We start from the raw sequence: 16,516 nt of genomic DNA on the forward strand, positions 1-16,516 counted from the left end.
CGAAAAACTGTTAGATACCATTCGTGACCTAAGATGACCTCAGGGCATAAACAGGGGTCACGGACACCATTTCCATGTTCAGTGTGTCTAAAACACTTGTAATTCAGTGTTTGGGAGTGTTTATAATGTCTTTCGTCCAAAAGAGGCGCATTTCAATTTTCTCCCATTGACTTATAATGGGAAGGTCGCAAAATTGACCTGACCTTAGGTCATCGATATCAAAATTCTGAGATATACATTTTGTACATGCTATTGCTCTTAGCAATCGCTGAAAGGTTCAAAGCGATCGGTCACTCGGTGTAGCTATGACAGACATTGAAACTTTTTATGAGGTGAGGTCACTTAAAGTGACCTGGTGACCTGACCTTGAATGACCTTGGTCTGAAATTTTCACAACATGTGTAGAATTGATGTATGATAAGGTGTACCAAAAACGGCGGCGCTCCGCGCCGCCGTTTTTGAGATATTCGCGAAAAACCACAGGGGGGGGGGGTGTTCAAACACCCCCCCCCCCAGCAGGGCGCGGGTTAAAACCGGCCGACCAAATCTTGCTTGGTTTGGGCAAGGTTGGCATATCCCGGCCCCTCCGGCATCCTCGATGCAGATATACAACTTGACAATGTGTTCTTTTACAACCTTTTGAAAAAGTTAACGCGGAATGAAGAGTGCCTTAACCCTCTAGTGCCCGGGCCCCCGGTATCATATCTGTAAGTCAATTTGCAGAAAATTCGCCTGCTAATCATAGAGGTGAAAATTGTTGAAAACCCTGCAGTATCAGAAGTGGTACGTCTTGGCAACCACCTGGTGGCAAAATTTTTAAGTAATGATATCTCAGTTTCCCACCAGGTGATTTTGAAGAGGGTCAGTTTGTCCTTTGCTGAAAGTCAATTTGAGATGCAAGTGTAAATTTAAGCATTTAGAACACAAAAAAATAGTTATTTGGAAAGAAACTTGGTATACTGTGAGACAAATGTTCAACATATATCATAGTATGTTGCAAAACATCGCAGCTATTTCAGGGTCAAAGATATGGACCCCTATTTTTGGGGATACTAGATATGATACAGTGGGCATAGCACTCCAATATTTTCTATGAATTTTTCGCCGCTGCAACATGCGGTGTGCCAATACCATAGTTTTTTTCCGGTGATAAGCATTGCAATGGCCTGTGAGTCATTGCAAATGACGATGGTACAAGATGCATAAATTTGTGAAGTTCGCACCTCTTGCGCCAGATGCTCCAGACTATTCCGCTCCAGACTTAAAATATCATAACGATATTGGTACGCTTATGCCGCCTCTCATCCTTGTCAATCTTCTAACATCTAGCTCTCTATGAGTGGCCTTATGCCTCATACATCTCGACTTTTCTAACGCTCGTAGGAATATGGTTTTGCAACTGTTTGACGATGACAATAGTGAACCTTTTGATCTGCAGGACACTAGCAGACCATATCTTCTAAAACCACGTTAGGAATGACATGCTATCGATGACAAGCTTGTTGATTTCAAGGAACGATCATCCGTGCGAGCATTTATACTCGTGAAACCAAAAATTGAGACTTGATGTTAGGGACAGGAGGATTCAGCGGTCTCTTGCACAATTTCGATATTCCAACAGGGGTTGTGGACGGGCTTATTTATGTCTTGTGGGTCTATGTGTTAGCTGGGCATGGATGAAGACTTGCATTAGCAGCCAGCCAGCATTTTTCATTCATATTGGAGAACGATTCACAATTTGTTTGCGATTCAGATCTCCTCCGTTCATCCCAGTAGTAAGAGATTGAATGTGGAGTGGAAAACTATATCGTCATCTTCAGAGGAAGCTCGCTAAACGGGCTCGCCATGAAGACAGACTCAGGACCGAAGGGCGTGGTTCCTTTGATTTCCTATCTAAGAAGTAGGCAACCATGCACTGCTGCCAGGTTCCAGCAGGTGCCTGACACCTGGCAAGCATTTTCACTGCCAGGTATGTCATTTGTTGTCATATATTGACATATGCCGCCAACTATGGTAGCTGAGTGTCACTAAACAAAAAGGATTATACTAAAACATGGATACTACTTTTGTACTGACCATAAGAATAAAAGTTACGGCATTGCGTAATGCGTATGCTCACCTCCATATGAGGTCAATGAACATTGTGCAAGTTCCTGCCGATCGGTACACAGTTACCTGTACCTTTGTTGTCTGACACGTACAACGGTTACTGCACTGGTCAGTGCGCGGCTGTTGTACTGACGCTGATGACATCAGGACCGCACGACCAGTCAAAGTAATAACTGACGATTCACAGGCTGAGGGTTTCAGTCACCAGGGATTGTCCGGCTATCGTGAAGATAAACCAACATCGTCTTTGGCATTGATCCCGGTCCGTCGGCAGGCTGTCCAGTGTCCAGCATTTTGCATCAGAACTGCTTCACTTCAACCACTTACCGCGAGCCAACTGTAATGTCTTCATTTCTATATCAAGTATGCATAACGCATCTACGTTTGAAAAGCATGGCCCACATGTCTGAATTATGAAAAAATTGCACAAGTGCAACGCGCTGTATCGTGGAAATTGAAGAAATAGAAGGCACTCGTAAATAGATGCCTATGATTAGCGTTGTTCCCTAAGCAGTAAGCACCGACTGAAAGGACATTTTGATACAAGAAGAATGCCAATGAAATATTAAGAAAATGTTCTGATAAAAGGTGCACAGTAAAGGATGTCTTGTTGGCATTTTACACATTGTAACTGCCACTTTTATCACTGAAATTTTTGATAATATATATTTTCTCATCTATGTCTTCACTTCCTTCTGCACTGTAAAAAATATTGACTAGCCCCTCGTCAAATGATTCTCAACGCTAAATGTCGGGGGTACAGACTAGTTTTGCATCCTACTTTTGACACACGCTGCGAGCCCCTGGCTTGTTTTGTGTTCGTCAGATGACAGTTACCAGGTGTCGGTTAGTTTTTACCACGTCCCAAAAATAGCTGGAGCGTTTCTGCCTTGTTTTGGAAGCAGGTCCTCGTTAATGCTGCGTATGATAACAAAGTACCTAGTAACAATAATAACGAAAAACAATGTCAAAACGAGGGAGGCTTGTTTAGTGACGATGTTCAAAAGATGCATCGTCTTGTTCCTACTTAACGAATGAAGCTCAAACTAGGTCAAAACTAGGGGCCCAACTAGGCCCTAATCAACCCATAGTCAGATGACCAGCAGATCCTACGCCGCCCAATCCAGTCATCGAATTTGCCAGCGAATTCGTTTGAAGACCATCATATTATTAAATATCGGTGGTCTTCAAACGAAATCCCTTACTAGTTTGATGACGAATTCATCCCGCCCATTCCAAAAACGCTCAAGATAAAATGAAAGTGTATTTCTGAAATAATGTGCTTTCTTGCAATGCACCTTTCGTATATCAAGCGAACCTTTCACTTCCAGCGCCCGTTTACAGTTATCAATCGAATCAGAAGCATGCACATAGCTATCGATAGATCTGAACCTAAGAACACAGAAGACATTTTGTAGAGTACCTGTCTGAGCCTATGCAGTGGAGCCCGTGAGCCGCCCAAACCGCAGCTGCCTCATGAACTTGATGATAGGTCTGAACCTCAGATTGGCCAGAGCTTGGCCGTCAATAACCAGCTTATTTATATCCACAGTTGTAGTGACTTAGGGTTTGGAATTTGCCAAACCTAAGTTTTGATTACCAAGAGAAGTTTTGTAATTCTTGCACTTGGCTTTTCTTCATAACTTTGGCGGAAATCGTCGTAGTGAAACTTCAGTGTTCCGTTAGCTGTCGGTTCTTGAGAGAGTTGGCCAGGCCGGACACCGGGGGCGGCTCCACAACTTTCGAAAAATTAAACCTAAGTCCTATTGCACTGCATGGAGAGCAATTCATTTAAAATCGCTCTTGTCCCCCCCCCCCTCGACAACTTTGCAAACGTCTCTGCGCAATTTGGTTGAGAATAATGGCTTATGGCAAGTTATTGAATCAGAACGTCGATCACTGCAGGTCATATATCGGCAAGCAATTCTTCATAACTAGACACTGCACAAATGGAAACGATACAGGTTTGCCCAGTGATAAACACTCGCACTTCACAGACGCGCGCACCCCCGACCGAACGCGGCACGGCACAGCGCAACTGGCGCCGGGAAGCCGGGAACGCATTAAGTGAAGGATTCACAGGTGCGCAACTTTACTGCGAACACTAAAAACCTACCGCAAACGATTAAAAAAAAAAACTTTTAGGGCAATCGGAAATACAAATGTATTGACTTATAGAAATAAAATTGTCATTCACCTTCCAAATAACCCAACAATTTATTTGCCGTAAAAAGTGTCTGGAAATGGAAAGTTGCAAACATGATTCAGCAAGTAGGGAAACACAGCAGCTACCTGGCGAATAATCTCAGGCTGGTTTAGTGACGAGTGCATTGCTACGGCTTGTTCCTCACCCTTCACAGATTACTATGACAAAACTACCCCTAGTATTTTGATCATCCTGAGGCTGGCTTTCACCTAATAATTTGATGAGGGTCTTCCTCGTTTCGGATTGAGGCGAAAACAAACGTCTAACAACCTTGATAGTTAATTCAGCACTTCAAAACAAAGGTACACCTAGGGTATCATTACAATACCGGATCATAACGATCTGGATAGTTCTCAGCCTGTGAGCTAACTAAGCGGTAACTAGTCAAGTGGTAGGTACCGGAAGCATTGACAACCTGGTGACTGTTTCGAGACCCTTGTTTTGACACATAGCTCGTCAATATTTTTTACAGTGTGTGTGGTCTGATACCACTAAAAATTAGCAAGTGGAATGCCCAATGTATCATATCTGATACAAAATTTATTTCCGAAATTTGAACTGCGAAAAAATATTTGACATCAGATTTCGAACAAGGGACCCAAAATGAGTCATATGTCACAAGGTGTTAATTTTTGGAACCGTGGAACTATGTGTGGGCATTAGAGGGTTAAATTGCAGAACTAACGACTAGTTAACCATATTGGGAACAGGCCGCCGCGATTGCTCCCAAAGGTCTTCCAATCAACAGTAGAGCTGGGAGAGACTGATGACATAAACGCTGAAACTATGATGATATGTTGATAATCCGTTCAAGGACCATCCAAATAAGTCCTTGGGGATATCTCAGGATCAACGTGCACGCAACCAGCTGAAAACGTCAGTGCTGTAAATTTCACATTGCAATAGAAGGTGAACAAAGTTTTTGAATGCTCAGAGTGGGTAGTAAAATTTCAGCTAGCACTTACTCCAGGGTTTCGATGCTGAAAAGGAACGCCTCTGGGAAGAAGTCGCGGACATGCTCAGCCGCTGGGTCCGTCACTCCAGGTGACCCTGCGACCTCCACGTCTTGCGCGAATTCCAAGTCCTCTACGACATCCTGACCACCGACTAAAAAGGCTATTTCTTCCTTATCAGCATCAATCATATGTATCTGTGCAGTGAAAATCAGCTGTCAAGGATGTGAAAATGAAACACTTAAACATATCTGACACATAGGTTTGAACAAGTTTAGCTTTTATAAGAACTTAGCAATGATTTCTTGGAATATCATCCCAGCAATCAATAAGAAAAGACAGTCTCGTCACGTTAACTTCTCCGCTGACGGTGTGATACCGGGCTGACAGAGGGCAACGCAACCTCCGCAAGAACTTCCGAAACGACTGTGCAAAGAGCGACTCGTGCAATATGCAGACAAGAGGCACCTGCGCCTTGAAGAGCTATCTCGCTACGTGGCCCAAAGGGCTAGCTTGTAGAGATGGGCTGGCAAAGAGCAGAGCGACTTGGTGCGGTAGATCCTCAGACAGGACCCCATGATAGTGCGCAAGAACTGCGAATCTCTCCGATATCCAACTTACTAAGGAACCTTCAACACAAACTATCCCCCGCTGCTATATGAATGTCTCAGTGCTGACTTAGTGTTGGAACAATGTTACATAGATGTCTGGCGCTGCTTACAGACTTCTGTCGGTTGAATTTTAGAAAGCACAAAAATCAGTGGAGCACCCCTATCACAGTCCGCTCCGCATCGATCAGTTACCCTCCTAGCTGAGTTAGCATGGTGCTAGTCGAGACTGCCACGACTCACTCCAGAGTTTCCAGGCTGAACAGGAAAGCCTCCGGGAAGAAGTCGCGAAGCTGATCTTCCTGGGAAGGTGCAGCAGCTACGCTAGCGAGCGCGACCGGCGGCGGCGGCCCTGCCTGACCCCGAGCGCCGAAATCGGCACTCGCTGGGCTATGAAAAGCCACCGGCATGACACGATGACTTCCAGAGTAGCTCACACGCGTAGACTTTTGAAAAAAAAAGTTATAGTAAGGAATCAGTCAAAGCAGTTTTTAGGCGACCAGCAACTGCATGCTGACAGTATTATCAGTAAAATCAAATTAGCATACAAATCGTAACGCTAGCATTCATAACGATTCTTTGAAGAGAAAAATCCTTATCCACAAGCCTTTAACGTACTTTTACTGTAATGCGCCAATTTACTGTGAACAAACCGAAAAAAAACTTATTGCTATTTTCAAGTTCTTCGAGTCAAACATTTATCAACCATACAAAACAGTTTCTTTTCTAGTAACTTAACAGCACCGTTAAAGATAATGCAAAAACAAAATGCTCTTTTCTTTGCAGCTTATATTCCGAAAGCATTCTCCCTCATTTATCACAAAAGCCCCTCAGATATGAGATATCGAGATAATTCGCAGCACTTGCGCACGCCATCATCCTCAAACCACGCTAGGTGAGTACCAAGCCCATTTCAAACGAGAGCCTCGTGATAACGTTACGTCCAACGGTGGCAAAGACGCGAATCCCTAGCGCGGCTCACAGCAGTCTCAAGCCGGGTGTGCCTGATCTCCAGTTAGTACCAGGCGCTCTGGTGGGGGCCAATGCGGCAACCCTCAGTTCGGCTCTTCGCCGGAAAGTTGCGAGAGGAGATACCCGACTCTGCTAGTCCCGGTCCAAGAGAATTGGGCAGCCAATGTTTCGCGAAATTTCAGGACTTCTCTTATTCCAACCCCAAAAGCATGTCAAGCAGCTAGGCTGAAGATACCAGCAATTTCCTCTTGGTGTTGAGGCCACGAGAGAATGGATTAGAAGCATACGTCTGGCGTTGCCGCGTTAAACTCGAGCACTTAGTTGCTCGGTTGGTGTCATGCATGCTGATAGCTAGCGTTGCACCACAAACGTGCGTGGTTACAGCACAAACCTGCATTATCGGGAGGCAGCTGACGGGCGCTAAGACGTTGACGGCGTCGATGATGCTGGTGGCGGGGGAGAAATACCCAGCTGGGAATATGTGGCCATGGTAGAAGTGGAATGGGCGGGGACCTGAAGGAACACTCTGGAATTTCAGGTGAGGTTTTCCCAGCGGCAGCCCCGACAGTAACCTACCGTGAAGAAAGCAGGAGTGGTCGATGTTACGCGGCTTGCCTGGATTTTATCCTCGGTGAGCTCTGGCAGTTCCTTGGCCTGAACTCTCTTGTAGCAGGGCCGAGTCTCCAGGGCCAGGTTGGAGAGAACGAGGAAGCCGGCTTCCTGCGAAAAAAAAGACGAGGCTTTTAGAGAAGAATTCACTGACATTGTCAGAGCCGAAGACAAAAACATTAGGTCGACATTGTGTCATTAAGAACGCGTTCTAAGCAATGTTTAGCTGTTGAGAGGGGATCGATATCATAAATATTGTGCGATATCCATGCACAGTACTGAACACTGTGCCAACTATTCAAGAAATAAAACAATCCGCAATGATATTCTGGTCTTCCTAGCCATACTAAAATCTCATACCACCCGGTTGCAGTTTCCAATGTCGGTTCACTTACATCGAAAGGCTTGATGGCGTCCTCGCGATCCGTGCGGAATCGCTGAGACCGTATCGGTGGAGGGATGAAGCGCGACGACTGGGCAGCTCCGCTGGTTTCAGACTCCGGCGTTTCCTCCGGGGTTGACTGGCCAGTAAGTTCAGCCACCGTGGCGCCTCCGCTGTGGGATTGGAGGGTGTTAGATACCGTCGCTCTGGTGAGTCTGGTGGCAGTAAGACGCGGATCATTGCGGTCCTTCAGCTGGATTTCACAATCAAACTTTCAATGAGGAGGTAGACACTAACTTAACAATCAGTAGGAGGTAACTGGATGCCACCTCTTTTGCGACTCCTCTCTGACGCAGAGCGTTGGAAGTGTCAAAGTGCACAATTGTTTCCCAGTCGCGGACTAAGTAAATGCCAATATTCCTGTATGTAGAACGTAATAGAATGCAACCTACTATGCTCACTTTCAGGAACAAAGGCTCAGCATTGGTACCGACTATTAGCCACTCTGCTCTTGAACAAGTGTCTATCCTTACCATTTGATGATAAGTTAAATCCATTATTTTGTGTATCGCCTTCTTCTTCACTGAAAGCGTCTACCAGACATTTACGAACCATAATATGTAACAGTTCACCAATGGCCATTGGCCCGAACTCACCTTCGCAGAGTGTCTACCAGTGAAGACTGCAGCTCCTTGCAGTAATCGCTATCGCTGCGGACCTGGGAAGGTCAGAATAGGAGCTGTAGGTAAACGCTTGGTTTTTGTAGTTTTTAAATGCCAGAAAGGTTTCCCATCACGATGTTCAACACTATATTTGGTGCATCGATGGGGATGTTACAAAATCAAGGCCCTCTAACCAAATAGTCTTAATAGTCTTATCAAATCAAAAAAGTCTTATCGACAGCCATATTTATATCTATTGTCTGGTGTGTAAGCATCCAAGCACATCGTAGGGAACAAAAAATGCATTTCTTTAAGATGAACACAACCGCTAACTAGTTATTGGGAAGTCGTCCACCAAACATTCAGGCGACCATCGTCCATCTCTATCACGTGAATCAACTGGCATAGAGCTCCTGTTGGTCAGGACAACTTTCTCATAAAACTCCATGTCGTTTGCCTTCTCACCTGGTTGGGGCTCTCGAAGCTATGAATGATGAACTGCTGCAGCTTGCTGAACACAGTGTCCAGTGTGATCTGGTTGGACGTGCCCAGAAGTTCGGTGCTCTTGTCCACAGCGCCTGGGAACAATCACAGATATTATGTAGAAGATATCGAAGACACCAAGAATTGACGTTGCGTATGAATTCAGCACCGCCGTGCTGACGGTGAATTGACGGTGAATTGCTGAATTGACGGTGCGTATGAATTCAGCACCGTCGTGCTCGTCTGGTGCATGGTGAAAGGTCCATGGGCTAATGAAATAACGAAAAGGAATATCTGCGCTATACTTTGTCGATCAAAGGACATGGAAATAGTTCGTATTAAAAGGACCTTCACCTCGATAACTATTGTACTTGCAATAACAATAAATAGATTTGTTTGGCAAACTCTCGAATAACATATGACATGAACATGAACATGATAATGAACAAGTTCTCGTTCATTATCAAGCCACTTGAGATTATCTGCTTTTTTTGCCAAATCGTATTTATCACTCTTCCCCACAGCGGACTAATATTTACTAAAATTGTCCCACAACTGGCCTTTTTCACGCATCATTTACAAGATGCATTGGAATCCGCATCAGACTATATGTAAATGGCCCTAAAGCATGGCTCTTGCAACCCTTACGAGTTCCCCGCATTTATTTATGAGTTTCAACATTATACTATACTCACTGATTCCACAGACGGAGTTGGGAGCGGCACGAACGGTGAACGAAGCGGAGTCTCCCGGCTTGACCGTCTTCTGATCCCAGCTGACCTGGACCTGAAGTCAGCAAAACACAACAATGTCAACTGTAACACGCCATTTAAGAAAATTGATGTGATTCACAACTATGTACCTACTTAAGTAGATTCTATAAAACATTAAAACCTTAGGCCTGAGTGACAAGCGGGGGTAAACAAAGACATGAACGTTTACGACGGATGCTCAACATATTTGCTAGCAATTTTTATTTTTTACCCTATCAAATTTGGGGAACTTAGTTGAAATCGTGAAATGGTTAGAACAACGCGATCATCCTGCATGATGTGTTGAAATTCGTCATATCATTAGAGCTCAATGATATACATACACCGATATTTAATTATGAAAAGTTTGGGATTTGCAGTGGAAAGCAAGAAAAAAGACATTAGACAACCCGAAAAATAACAGAACTGCGAGTTTTACCCAAAACCAACGAAACTAAGCTACACATGTCACCGAACTTTCTACTCCTACATCACTGTGGCATAACTTACAGTGTTGGGGAAGCACTTGTCGACCTTGAAGACCCTGGAGTCGCTGACCACTTCGCCACTCTCCTTGATGTAGTAGACAAGCAGCTTGAACTCGGGGCCCATCTTGGGCAGCACCGGGAACGTCAGCGTGTTAGTGTTCATGTTGCCCGCCTTGATGATCTTGCCTCGGGACAGAATCTGTTGAAAGGAAGACATTTCCATGGTGAGCTAGAGGGTAAAACGACGAACACCACGACAGCTACTGCGTAGCGTAATTCCAACTAAATGAGCAAGTAAAGGACGCGTATAGGCATAAAATAGATCAAGCATAACCCAATTTGAGTGAGGATCGTGGCTAAGGCAGCCCTTTGCCAGTCTGTAAATTTCTCAAAGACTGCGGTTGTACACGACTCACGAGTGCACTTATTTGTATATGCACCCCATCAACCACTGCATACTTGTTACCTATTGTGCTGGCGGAATGGAATTCCCTTCCCGATTACCAGAAGCCTTTGCGTTATAAAATACGGGTGCATGCTGCTGTTCTTGTAGACCATAGAGAGGAGGTATCCTGGGTGTTGAGGACAGCAGATCATGTTGCCTACTTTGAAAACATAGCGCGGACGATTCAGGTCTAAAAAGCAGCTTCCTTCAGCTAACTAACAGAAGTCTGCCGGTAAGTACTCGGGCAGCCAACTTAGCTGTCAATTGTCTGGATGAGTGTGGCCTCCTGCTACCTACCTTGTAAACCATGGCTGGCACCGGTCCCTCCTCAGTTGAGAGCAGTTTCACAGTGACATCTCCGGAGCAGGGCAGCTGTTCGGGAAGTTCGTGCGCGTCGATGCTCAGGTACGAGTGGGAAGGCGAGAAGAACGCCCTCAAAGTGGAGTGCGAACTGTCAGAATCGCCACCGACGCTGGTAGAAGTCTGTGGGCACACGAACACGACGAGACGATGTTAGATCAACGTTCGGTGACGTTTACTTTATGCAATTACTGGTTCATGTATGGGATTTGGATATTTTGGTGGAAGGAAGGCCTAGTAAACATCGACAGCATACAAACCTTCGGTTATCCACACACCTGTCCAGCCTCGAAGCTATGACCGCGAAAATTCGGAACACGACAGGCGAAAGCAAAGAACATTTTGGGGTGAAACGAAATAAGTCCAATTAAAAATTAACATAAAAGCAATCGACAGTCCAAAACACATTCTCGCTGACGTCAATCATATCCGTTTCGAATCCATACTTCCCCGCCATGGGCCATGGGCCTGGGCCCATCGCACACTTTCTCTTTCCCTGTTTATTTTTCCTCACGTCTCCCCTTATTTCCCACATCCTTCCTCTCTTCACACTCGTCCTTCCCTCGCACGCATCATCAGTGAGTACATAGTCACCCACTCTTACCCCAGCCCACCTACCGAGATGTCAATGGAGTCGATGTCCTCAGCCTGCGGTGGGATATAGTAGACGATACGACCGTTTTCGTCTGTTTTATACTCGCGACATTCGCCACCGGTGGTGCGGCGATTGGGCTCCGAAGTCTCCCAGAAGAACGGCGTGTAGCCGAACTCGGCCTGCACGTGCGACTCGTACTGTGGAAGGTATACAATAATGAGATAGAATTTGTGATAGAAAAAGCAAAACCAAACGCATGCGCGTTGGTTTATGCTATGTATCCACAACATTGCACGAAGACCAGTATGAGCGAAATAAGACAATTTATGGTTGTTGAAAACAGGTGCTAAAGCTGACTGACAAACGTGTAGTTGATTAAAAAAAAAAGTTAAAAAACACGGTCATTAGACCTGAGTAGTTACGGAGCAAACGAAAACCTTGTCTTACCTTCTTATGTGTGCTATAAACGGGGTCATCGGGAGTTGGCTTCTTCTCGTCACTGCAAACAGATTGATGAAAAAAATGTTAGTCCCAGACAAAGATACGATAGCGTTAATCCACTGGACGAGGTTCATGGGAGTTGAACCGAACATTGGACAATCATGTAGCATGTTAGCCTTCTGAAATATGAAAGAAAGTCTCTGGTAGACGTTTCTCTTATTTTGTTGTCAAATATTTTTCTTTAATTAGTTGAAATAAAATAGAACAAACAAATAAGACCGTATGATTCAATCCGCTATATATCGAGACACCGGAACATTCCAAGGCAAAAAAAGCAAGCACGGCAGATGGCTTTAATTTTAGATGGCTTTTGCGCTCGTTCGCGGTCCCGACACACAAAGCTTCAAAATAACGTACCTGATGACCCTCTCCTTGTACTTGGCTGTGTAGCAGACCTTGACGATTTCATTCTTCGCTGCCTTACCATCTCTCATGCTCAGCGTGTACTGAAAAGAAAAGAAAAACGGAAGCGACCATAATGTTAATTATTCTTAGACATCCATCGCTGTTTTATATTGATCAACACAATAATATGTTCTTTTTTGTGGCTGTTTGATGATCATCTTATTTTACTGATATTGAAATGAACACTAAGTGTGCAGGCCTTGGTTACCATTTAACGAAAAATAGAGTGATGAAACGGATGGTGAATCCACAATATTTATTCACAACCGAACGAAAAAGTCGCTAAAATAGTCCCGATATCATATTGTTTAGCCTGTATTACAGTTGGATTACTGGGTTTCATCAGCGTGCACATCGCACAAGGCACAAGTCGAACCCTTGAGGTCAATCAGCGTCAAGCACCTTACTTCTGACCAAACGCTCACGTGTCATGTGCGCTCTCGCCCCTATCGAGAGCACAAATGACGTCAGGTTTGCGCAAGCCTACCTCTCCGTAGAAGGGCAGCTTCGGCTTCAGGAACTTCTGCGCGTTGTCGCTCTGCCTGAGGTTGATGAAGGAATACGCTTGACTGACCTCCTTGACCTCAACCTGCCGGAGTCCTGTACCCTGCTCTTCCACATCGATGGTGATGATGACCTGAAGAAATCAGCGAGGAGATATTGGCCAACGTCAGAAAAAAATCAGCGCACGTCAGCAATCAGCGTAATAAAAGCAATGTTCGTGTAGTTTATAGTTATGTGTAGCTCTGTGTGACCGGCTGAGACGCTGCGTGGCCCAGACGCGCCTGGGGGACGCCGTCTAGCCGACACTGACAAATGTGTCCAAGGGGGGTGTCCTGTTACATGTGTGGCGACGGGGGCGCCGAGTCGCGGTGGTAGCGGCGCCGGGTCGTGCGAGAGGGTTGGCAGTGTGGTTGGAACGGTCGCAGGAGAAGCACCCAATACACTCGACTACAAGCTATTTCGGCACCATGCCTAAAGTGAAGGCATCTGCGAGTGCTAGTGCTGGTGTGACACCGACGGCAGCGGAGTCCGGCGGAAGGGCCACTTTCGACCCTCGGCTAATACCCGAGTTCAGTGGCGAAGGGACCGGTGCGGACATAGTGGAATGGTTCACCCGTGCCGAGGTTTTGAGCAAGCACCATGGGGTGAATCTGGCGCTCGTGCTGCCAGCACGACTGACTGGCGGTGCCTTCGCGGTCTGGCTGCAGATGTCAGAGGAGAGCCGCCGCTCCGTGGACAGCGTCAGGGACGCGCTGTACGACGCCTTCGCCATGGACCCGCTGGCGGCCTACGACGCGTATGCCAGCCGCCGTCTCCAGCCGGGCGAGTCGGCCGACGTTTATCTGGCGGACCTGCGCCGTTTGGCCACGCTGCACGGTGGAGTATCGGAAAAGGCCCTCGCTTGTGCCTTCATCGCTGGACTGCCGGACACCGTCCGCAGCGCGATTCGGGCCGGCACTCGAGCAGAGGCGCTGGACCTGGCCAGCATTCTGACGAGGGCGCGGGCAGTGCTCAGCGACGAGCGCACCTCCACGGTGGCGGCGGCGACCCGTGAGCGGGCCGACGGAACGAGCCGCCGTAAACCGACGGAGCGCAGAGCCAGCCGCCCCCCGCCGCGCTGTTGGGTATGTGACCAGGTGGGTCACATCGCAAGAAGGTGCCCAAACGGTCGGGAGACCGCGTCAGCGCCAGCGCCCGTCTCCCAATCAGTAGCGCGCACACTTCCGGTCGTGTGGATCAGCGTGGACGGGCGTAAGTGCCGTGCTCTAGTGGACACGGGCTGCACGGACACACTCGTTCATGCTGGAGCCTGCTCGGACTGGTCACCGCGCCCGGTCAACATGATGACCGTGAACGGCGGGACGCTGCGCTGTCTGGGCATCGCTGAGATCACCGTGCAGCACCGGGAGAACCGGGCGAGCCTGACGGCCCTGGTCTTACCCGATCGGCCGCTGGGCATGGACGTGGTGCTCGGTATGTCTGGTATTGTGGCACTGGGCGGAGTGTGTGTGAAGATGCCCAATGGCGTGGAATTTGGTGCGGCAGTGGTGCCGGCAGCGGCAGCGGCGGTGGCGCCGACAGTGGTGACGGGGGCGGTGTCGGCTGTGGAAGCAGCGGCACCGGCGGTGACGGCGGTGGCGCCGGCGGTGCCGACGGTGGTGACAGGAGCGGCGCCAGCAGCGACGGCGGCGGTGGCGGTGCCGCCGCTGGTGACAGGGGCGAGGCCAGCTGCTAGGACAGCGGTGCCAACGGAGACGGCGCCGCCAGCAGCGACGGCGGCGGTGGCGGTGGCGACGCCAGCTGTGCGTACGGTGGCCCCTAAAGTCGTGGGAACGGCGGCCGCGGTGCAGGGCGAGACGGCGGCGGCAGGGCCGGTGACAAATGGAGCAGTGGTGGCGGCCAATGCCAAGGCCGCGGCAGGGACGGCGCCCGTGACGGGGGCGGGTCCGGTGAGAGGGGCGGCGCCGGCCGCCAGTGTGGACCGTGGGGACCTGTCAGTGGACGCCGTTGATTTTACGGCCCGGTTTTCGGCGGACAGTGGCGAGTGGACTGTGGCCTGGAAGTGGACAGACGGAGAGGGCCCGGACCGCCTCCACAATACTGTCGCCCAGTACAAAGTGCCGGACGCGGCGCGGCCAGCCTATGACGAGGAGCTGGAACTGTGGGCTCGAGAGGGGTGGCTGCAGCCATATGACGAGCGAGTGGACGGCCCAGCGCGCGGTCTGATACCTCTGATGGCGGTTGAACAGCCCAACAAGGACAAGGTGCGGCCGGTATTGGATTATCGCGAACTCAACAGGCACGTCACCGCCCATACAGCAGACGCAGAGGTGTGCGCAGAGCAACTCCGTCGCTGGCGGCGGCACGGCTCACGATTGGCAGTGCTCGATCTCAGAAAGGCCTACATGCAGCTCCGGCTGGACAGACGGCTTTGGCCATACCACACCGTACGAGTGCGTGGTCAGCTTCACTGCCTGCAGCGCATGTCATATGGGCTGAATGTAGCTCCGAACATCATGAGATCTGTGGTGCGGACTATACTTGAGCAGAACGAGGCGGTCAGCCGGGGCGTTCTCCCGTACGTTGACGACCTTCTCGTGAATGAGGACGTCATCTCCGCGGAGCAGGTTGCAGAGCACTTCTCCCGGTACGGCCTTGTCTGCAAGCCACCGCAGCGCCCGGCTGACGGCGCTCGAATGCTGGGGCTGCAGGTGAGCTGTTCGCGCTCTGGAGAGCTGCAGTGGCGCCGGGACAACCCCGTCGGCGCACCGCCAGAGGTGATGACGCGCAGGGCGCTGTTTGCATGGTGCGGCCAGCTGGTTTCCCACCTTCCAGTGGCCGGCTGGCTGCGTCCAGCTGCGGCCTGGCTAAAGAGACGGGCTAATGCTCTCAGTCAGGGCTGGGATGACCCCATCGATGACCCGGACCTGCGCGCTCAAGTCAGCCAAGTGGCTGAAAGGGTGACCTCCAATGACCCGGCCCGTGGACCCTGGAGGCTGACGGGTGAAAAGCTGACCGTATGGACAGACGCCAGCAGTCTCGCCTCGGGCGTCGTCCTGGAGGATCCGGAAGGCGGCGTAGTGGAGGACGGGAGCTGGCTGCGGCCGGAGACTAAGGCAGCCATGCATATAAATATGGCTGAGCTGGACGCGGCGCTCAGCGGCGTCAACATGGCGATCGCGTGGGGGATCAGAGTGATCGATCTCCGCACGGACTCGGCGACCGTTCATAAGTGGGTCGGTGACGCACTGAGCGGCCGGTCGCGTCTCCGGACAAAAGCTCATGCCGAGATGTTGATTCGCCGACGGGTGGACATCATCCGTGAGCTGGTGGCTGAGTTCCAGTTGACGATCACCATCAAGCTGGTCAAGTCAGATGAAAATCCAGCGGACGAAATGACACGCGTGCCCAAGGAATGGCTTCGAGCCTGCAGGGCAGAGGAGGAGACGGCAACGGCGACAGGCGCGGTGCCGGTGGCGGCT

The 16,516-nt window shown here is 49.0% G+C and overlaps 1 protein-coding gene across 7 annotated transcripts in view; it reads right to left on the reverse strand.

Moving 5' to 3' along the window:
* Nucleotides 1-16,516, reverse strand: part of LOC122363172 (alpha-1-macroglobulin-like) — a 52,072-nt gene that overhangs the window by 15,845 nt on the left and 19,711 nt on the right. For 3 of the 7 annotated variants that reach the window (XM_043332129.1, XM_043332131.1, XM_043332127.1), the window contains exons 8-18: nt 13,018-13,167; nt 12,483-12,571; nt 12,072-12,123; nt 11,648-11,821; nt 10,967-11,152; nt 10,247-10,423; nt 9,680-9,770; nt 8,967-9,079; nt 8,496-8,557; nt 7,853-8,012; nt 7,464-7,568 (exon numbers count right to left, since the gene is read on the reverse strand). In XM_043332129.1, the coding sequence (XP_043188064.1) occupies nt 7,464-7,568; nt 7,853-8,012; nt 8,496-8,557; nt 8,967-9,079; nt 9,680-9,770; nt 10,247-10,423; nt 10,967-11,152; nt 11,648-11,821; nt 12,072-12,123; nt 12,483-12,571; nt 13,018-13,167 (1,359 nt within the window). Of the gene's footprint in view, nt 1-5,280; nt 5,466-6,119; nt 6,323-7,424; nt 7,569-7,852; nt 8,013-8,495; nt 8,558-8,966; nt 9,080-9,679; nt 9,771-10,246; nt 10,424-10,966; nt 11,153-11,647; nt 11,822-12,071; nt 12,124-12,482; nt 12,572-13,017; nt 13,168-16,516 lie in introns of all 7 variants that reach the window. The other 4 variants (XM_043332125.1, XM_043332130.1, XM_043332128.1 and 1 more) reach the window with 4 other exon arrangements.

This window comes from Amphibalanus amphitrite, unplaced genomic scaffold, assembly GCF_019059575.1.
Source record: "Amphibalanus amphitrite isolate SeventyFive unplaced genomic scaffold, NRLGWU_Aamphi_draft 000608F_arrow, whole genome shotgun sequence".
Classification (NCBI taxonomy): domain Eukaryota; kingdom Metazoa; phylum Arthropoda; class Thecostraca; order Balanomorpha; family Balanidae; genus Amphibalanus; species Amphibalanus amphitrite.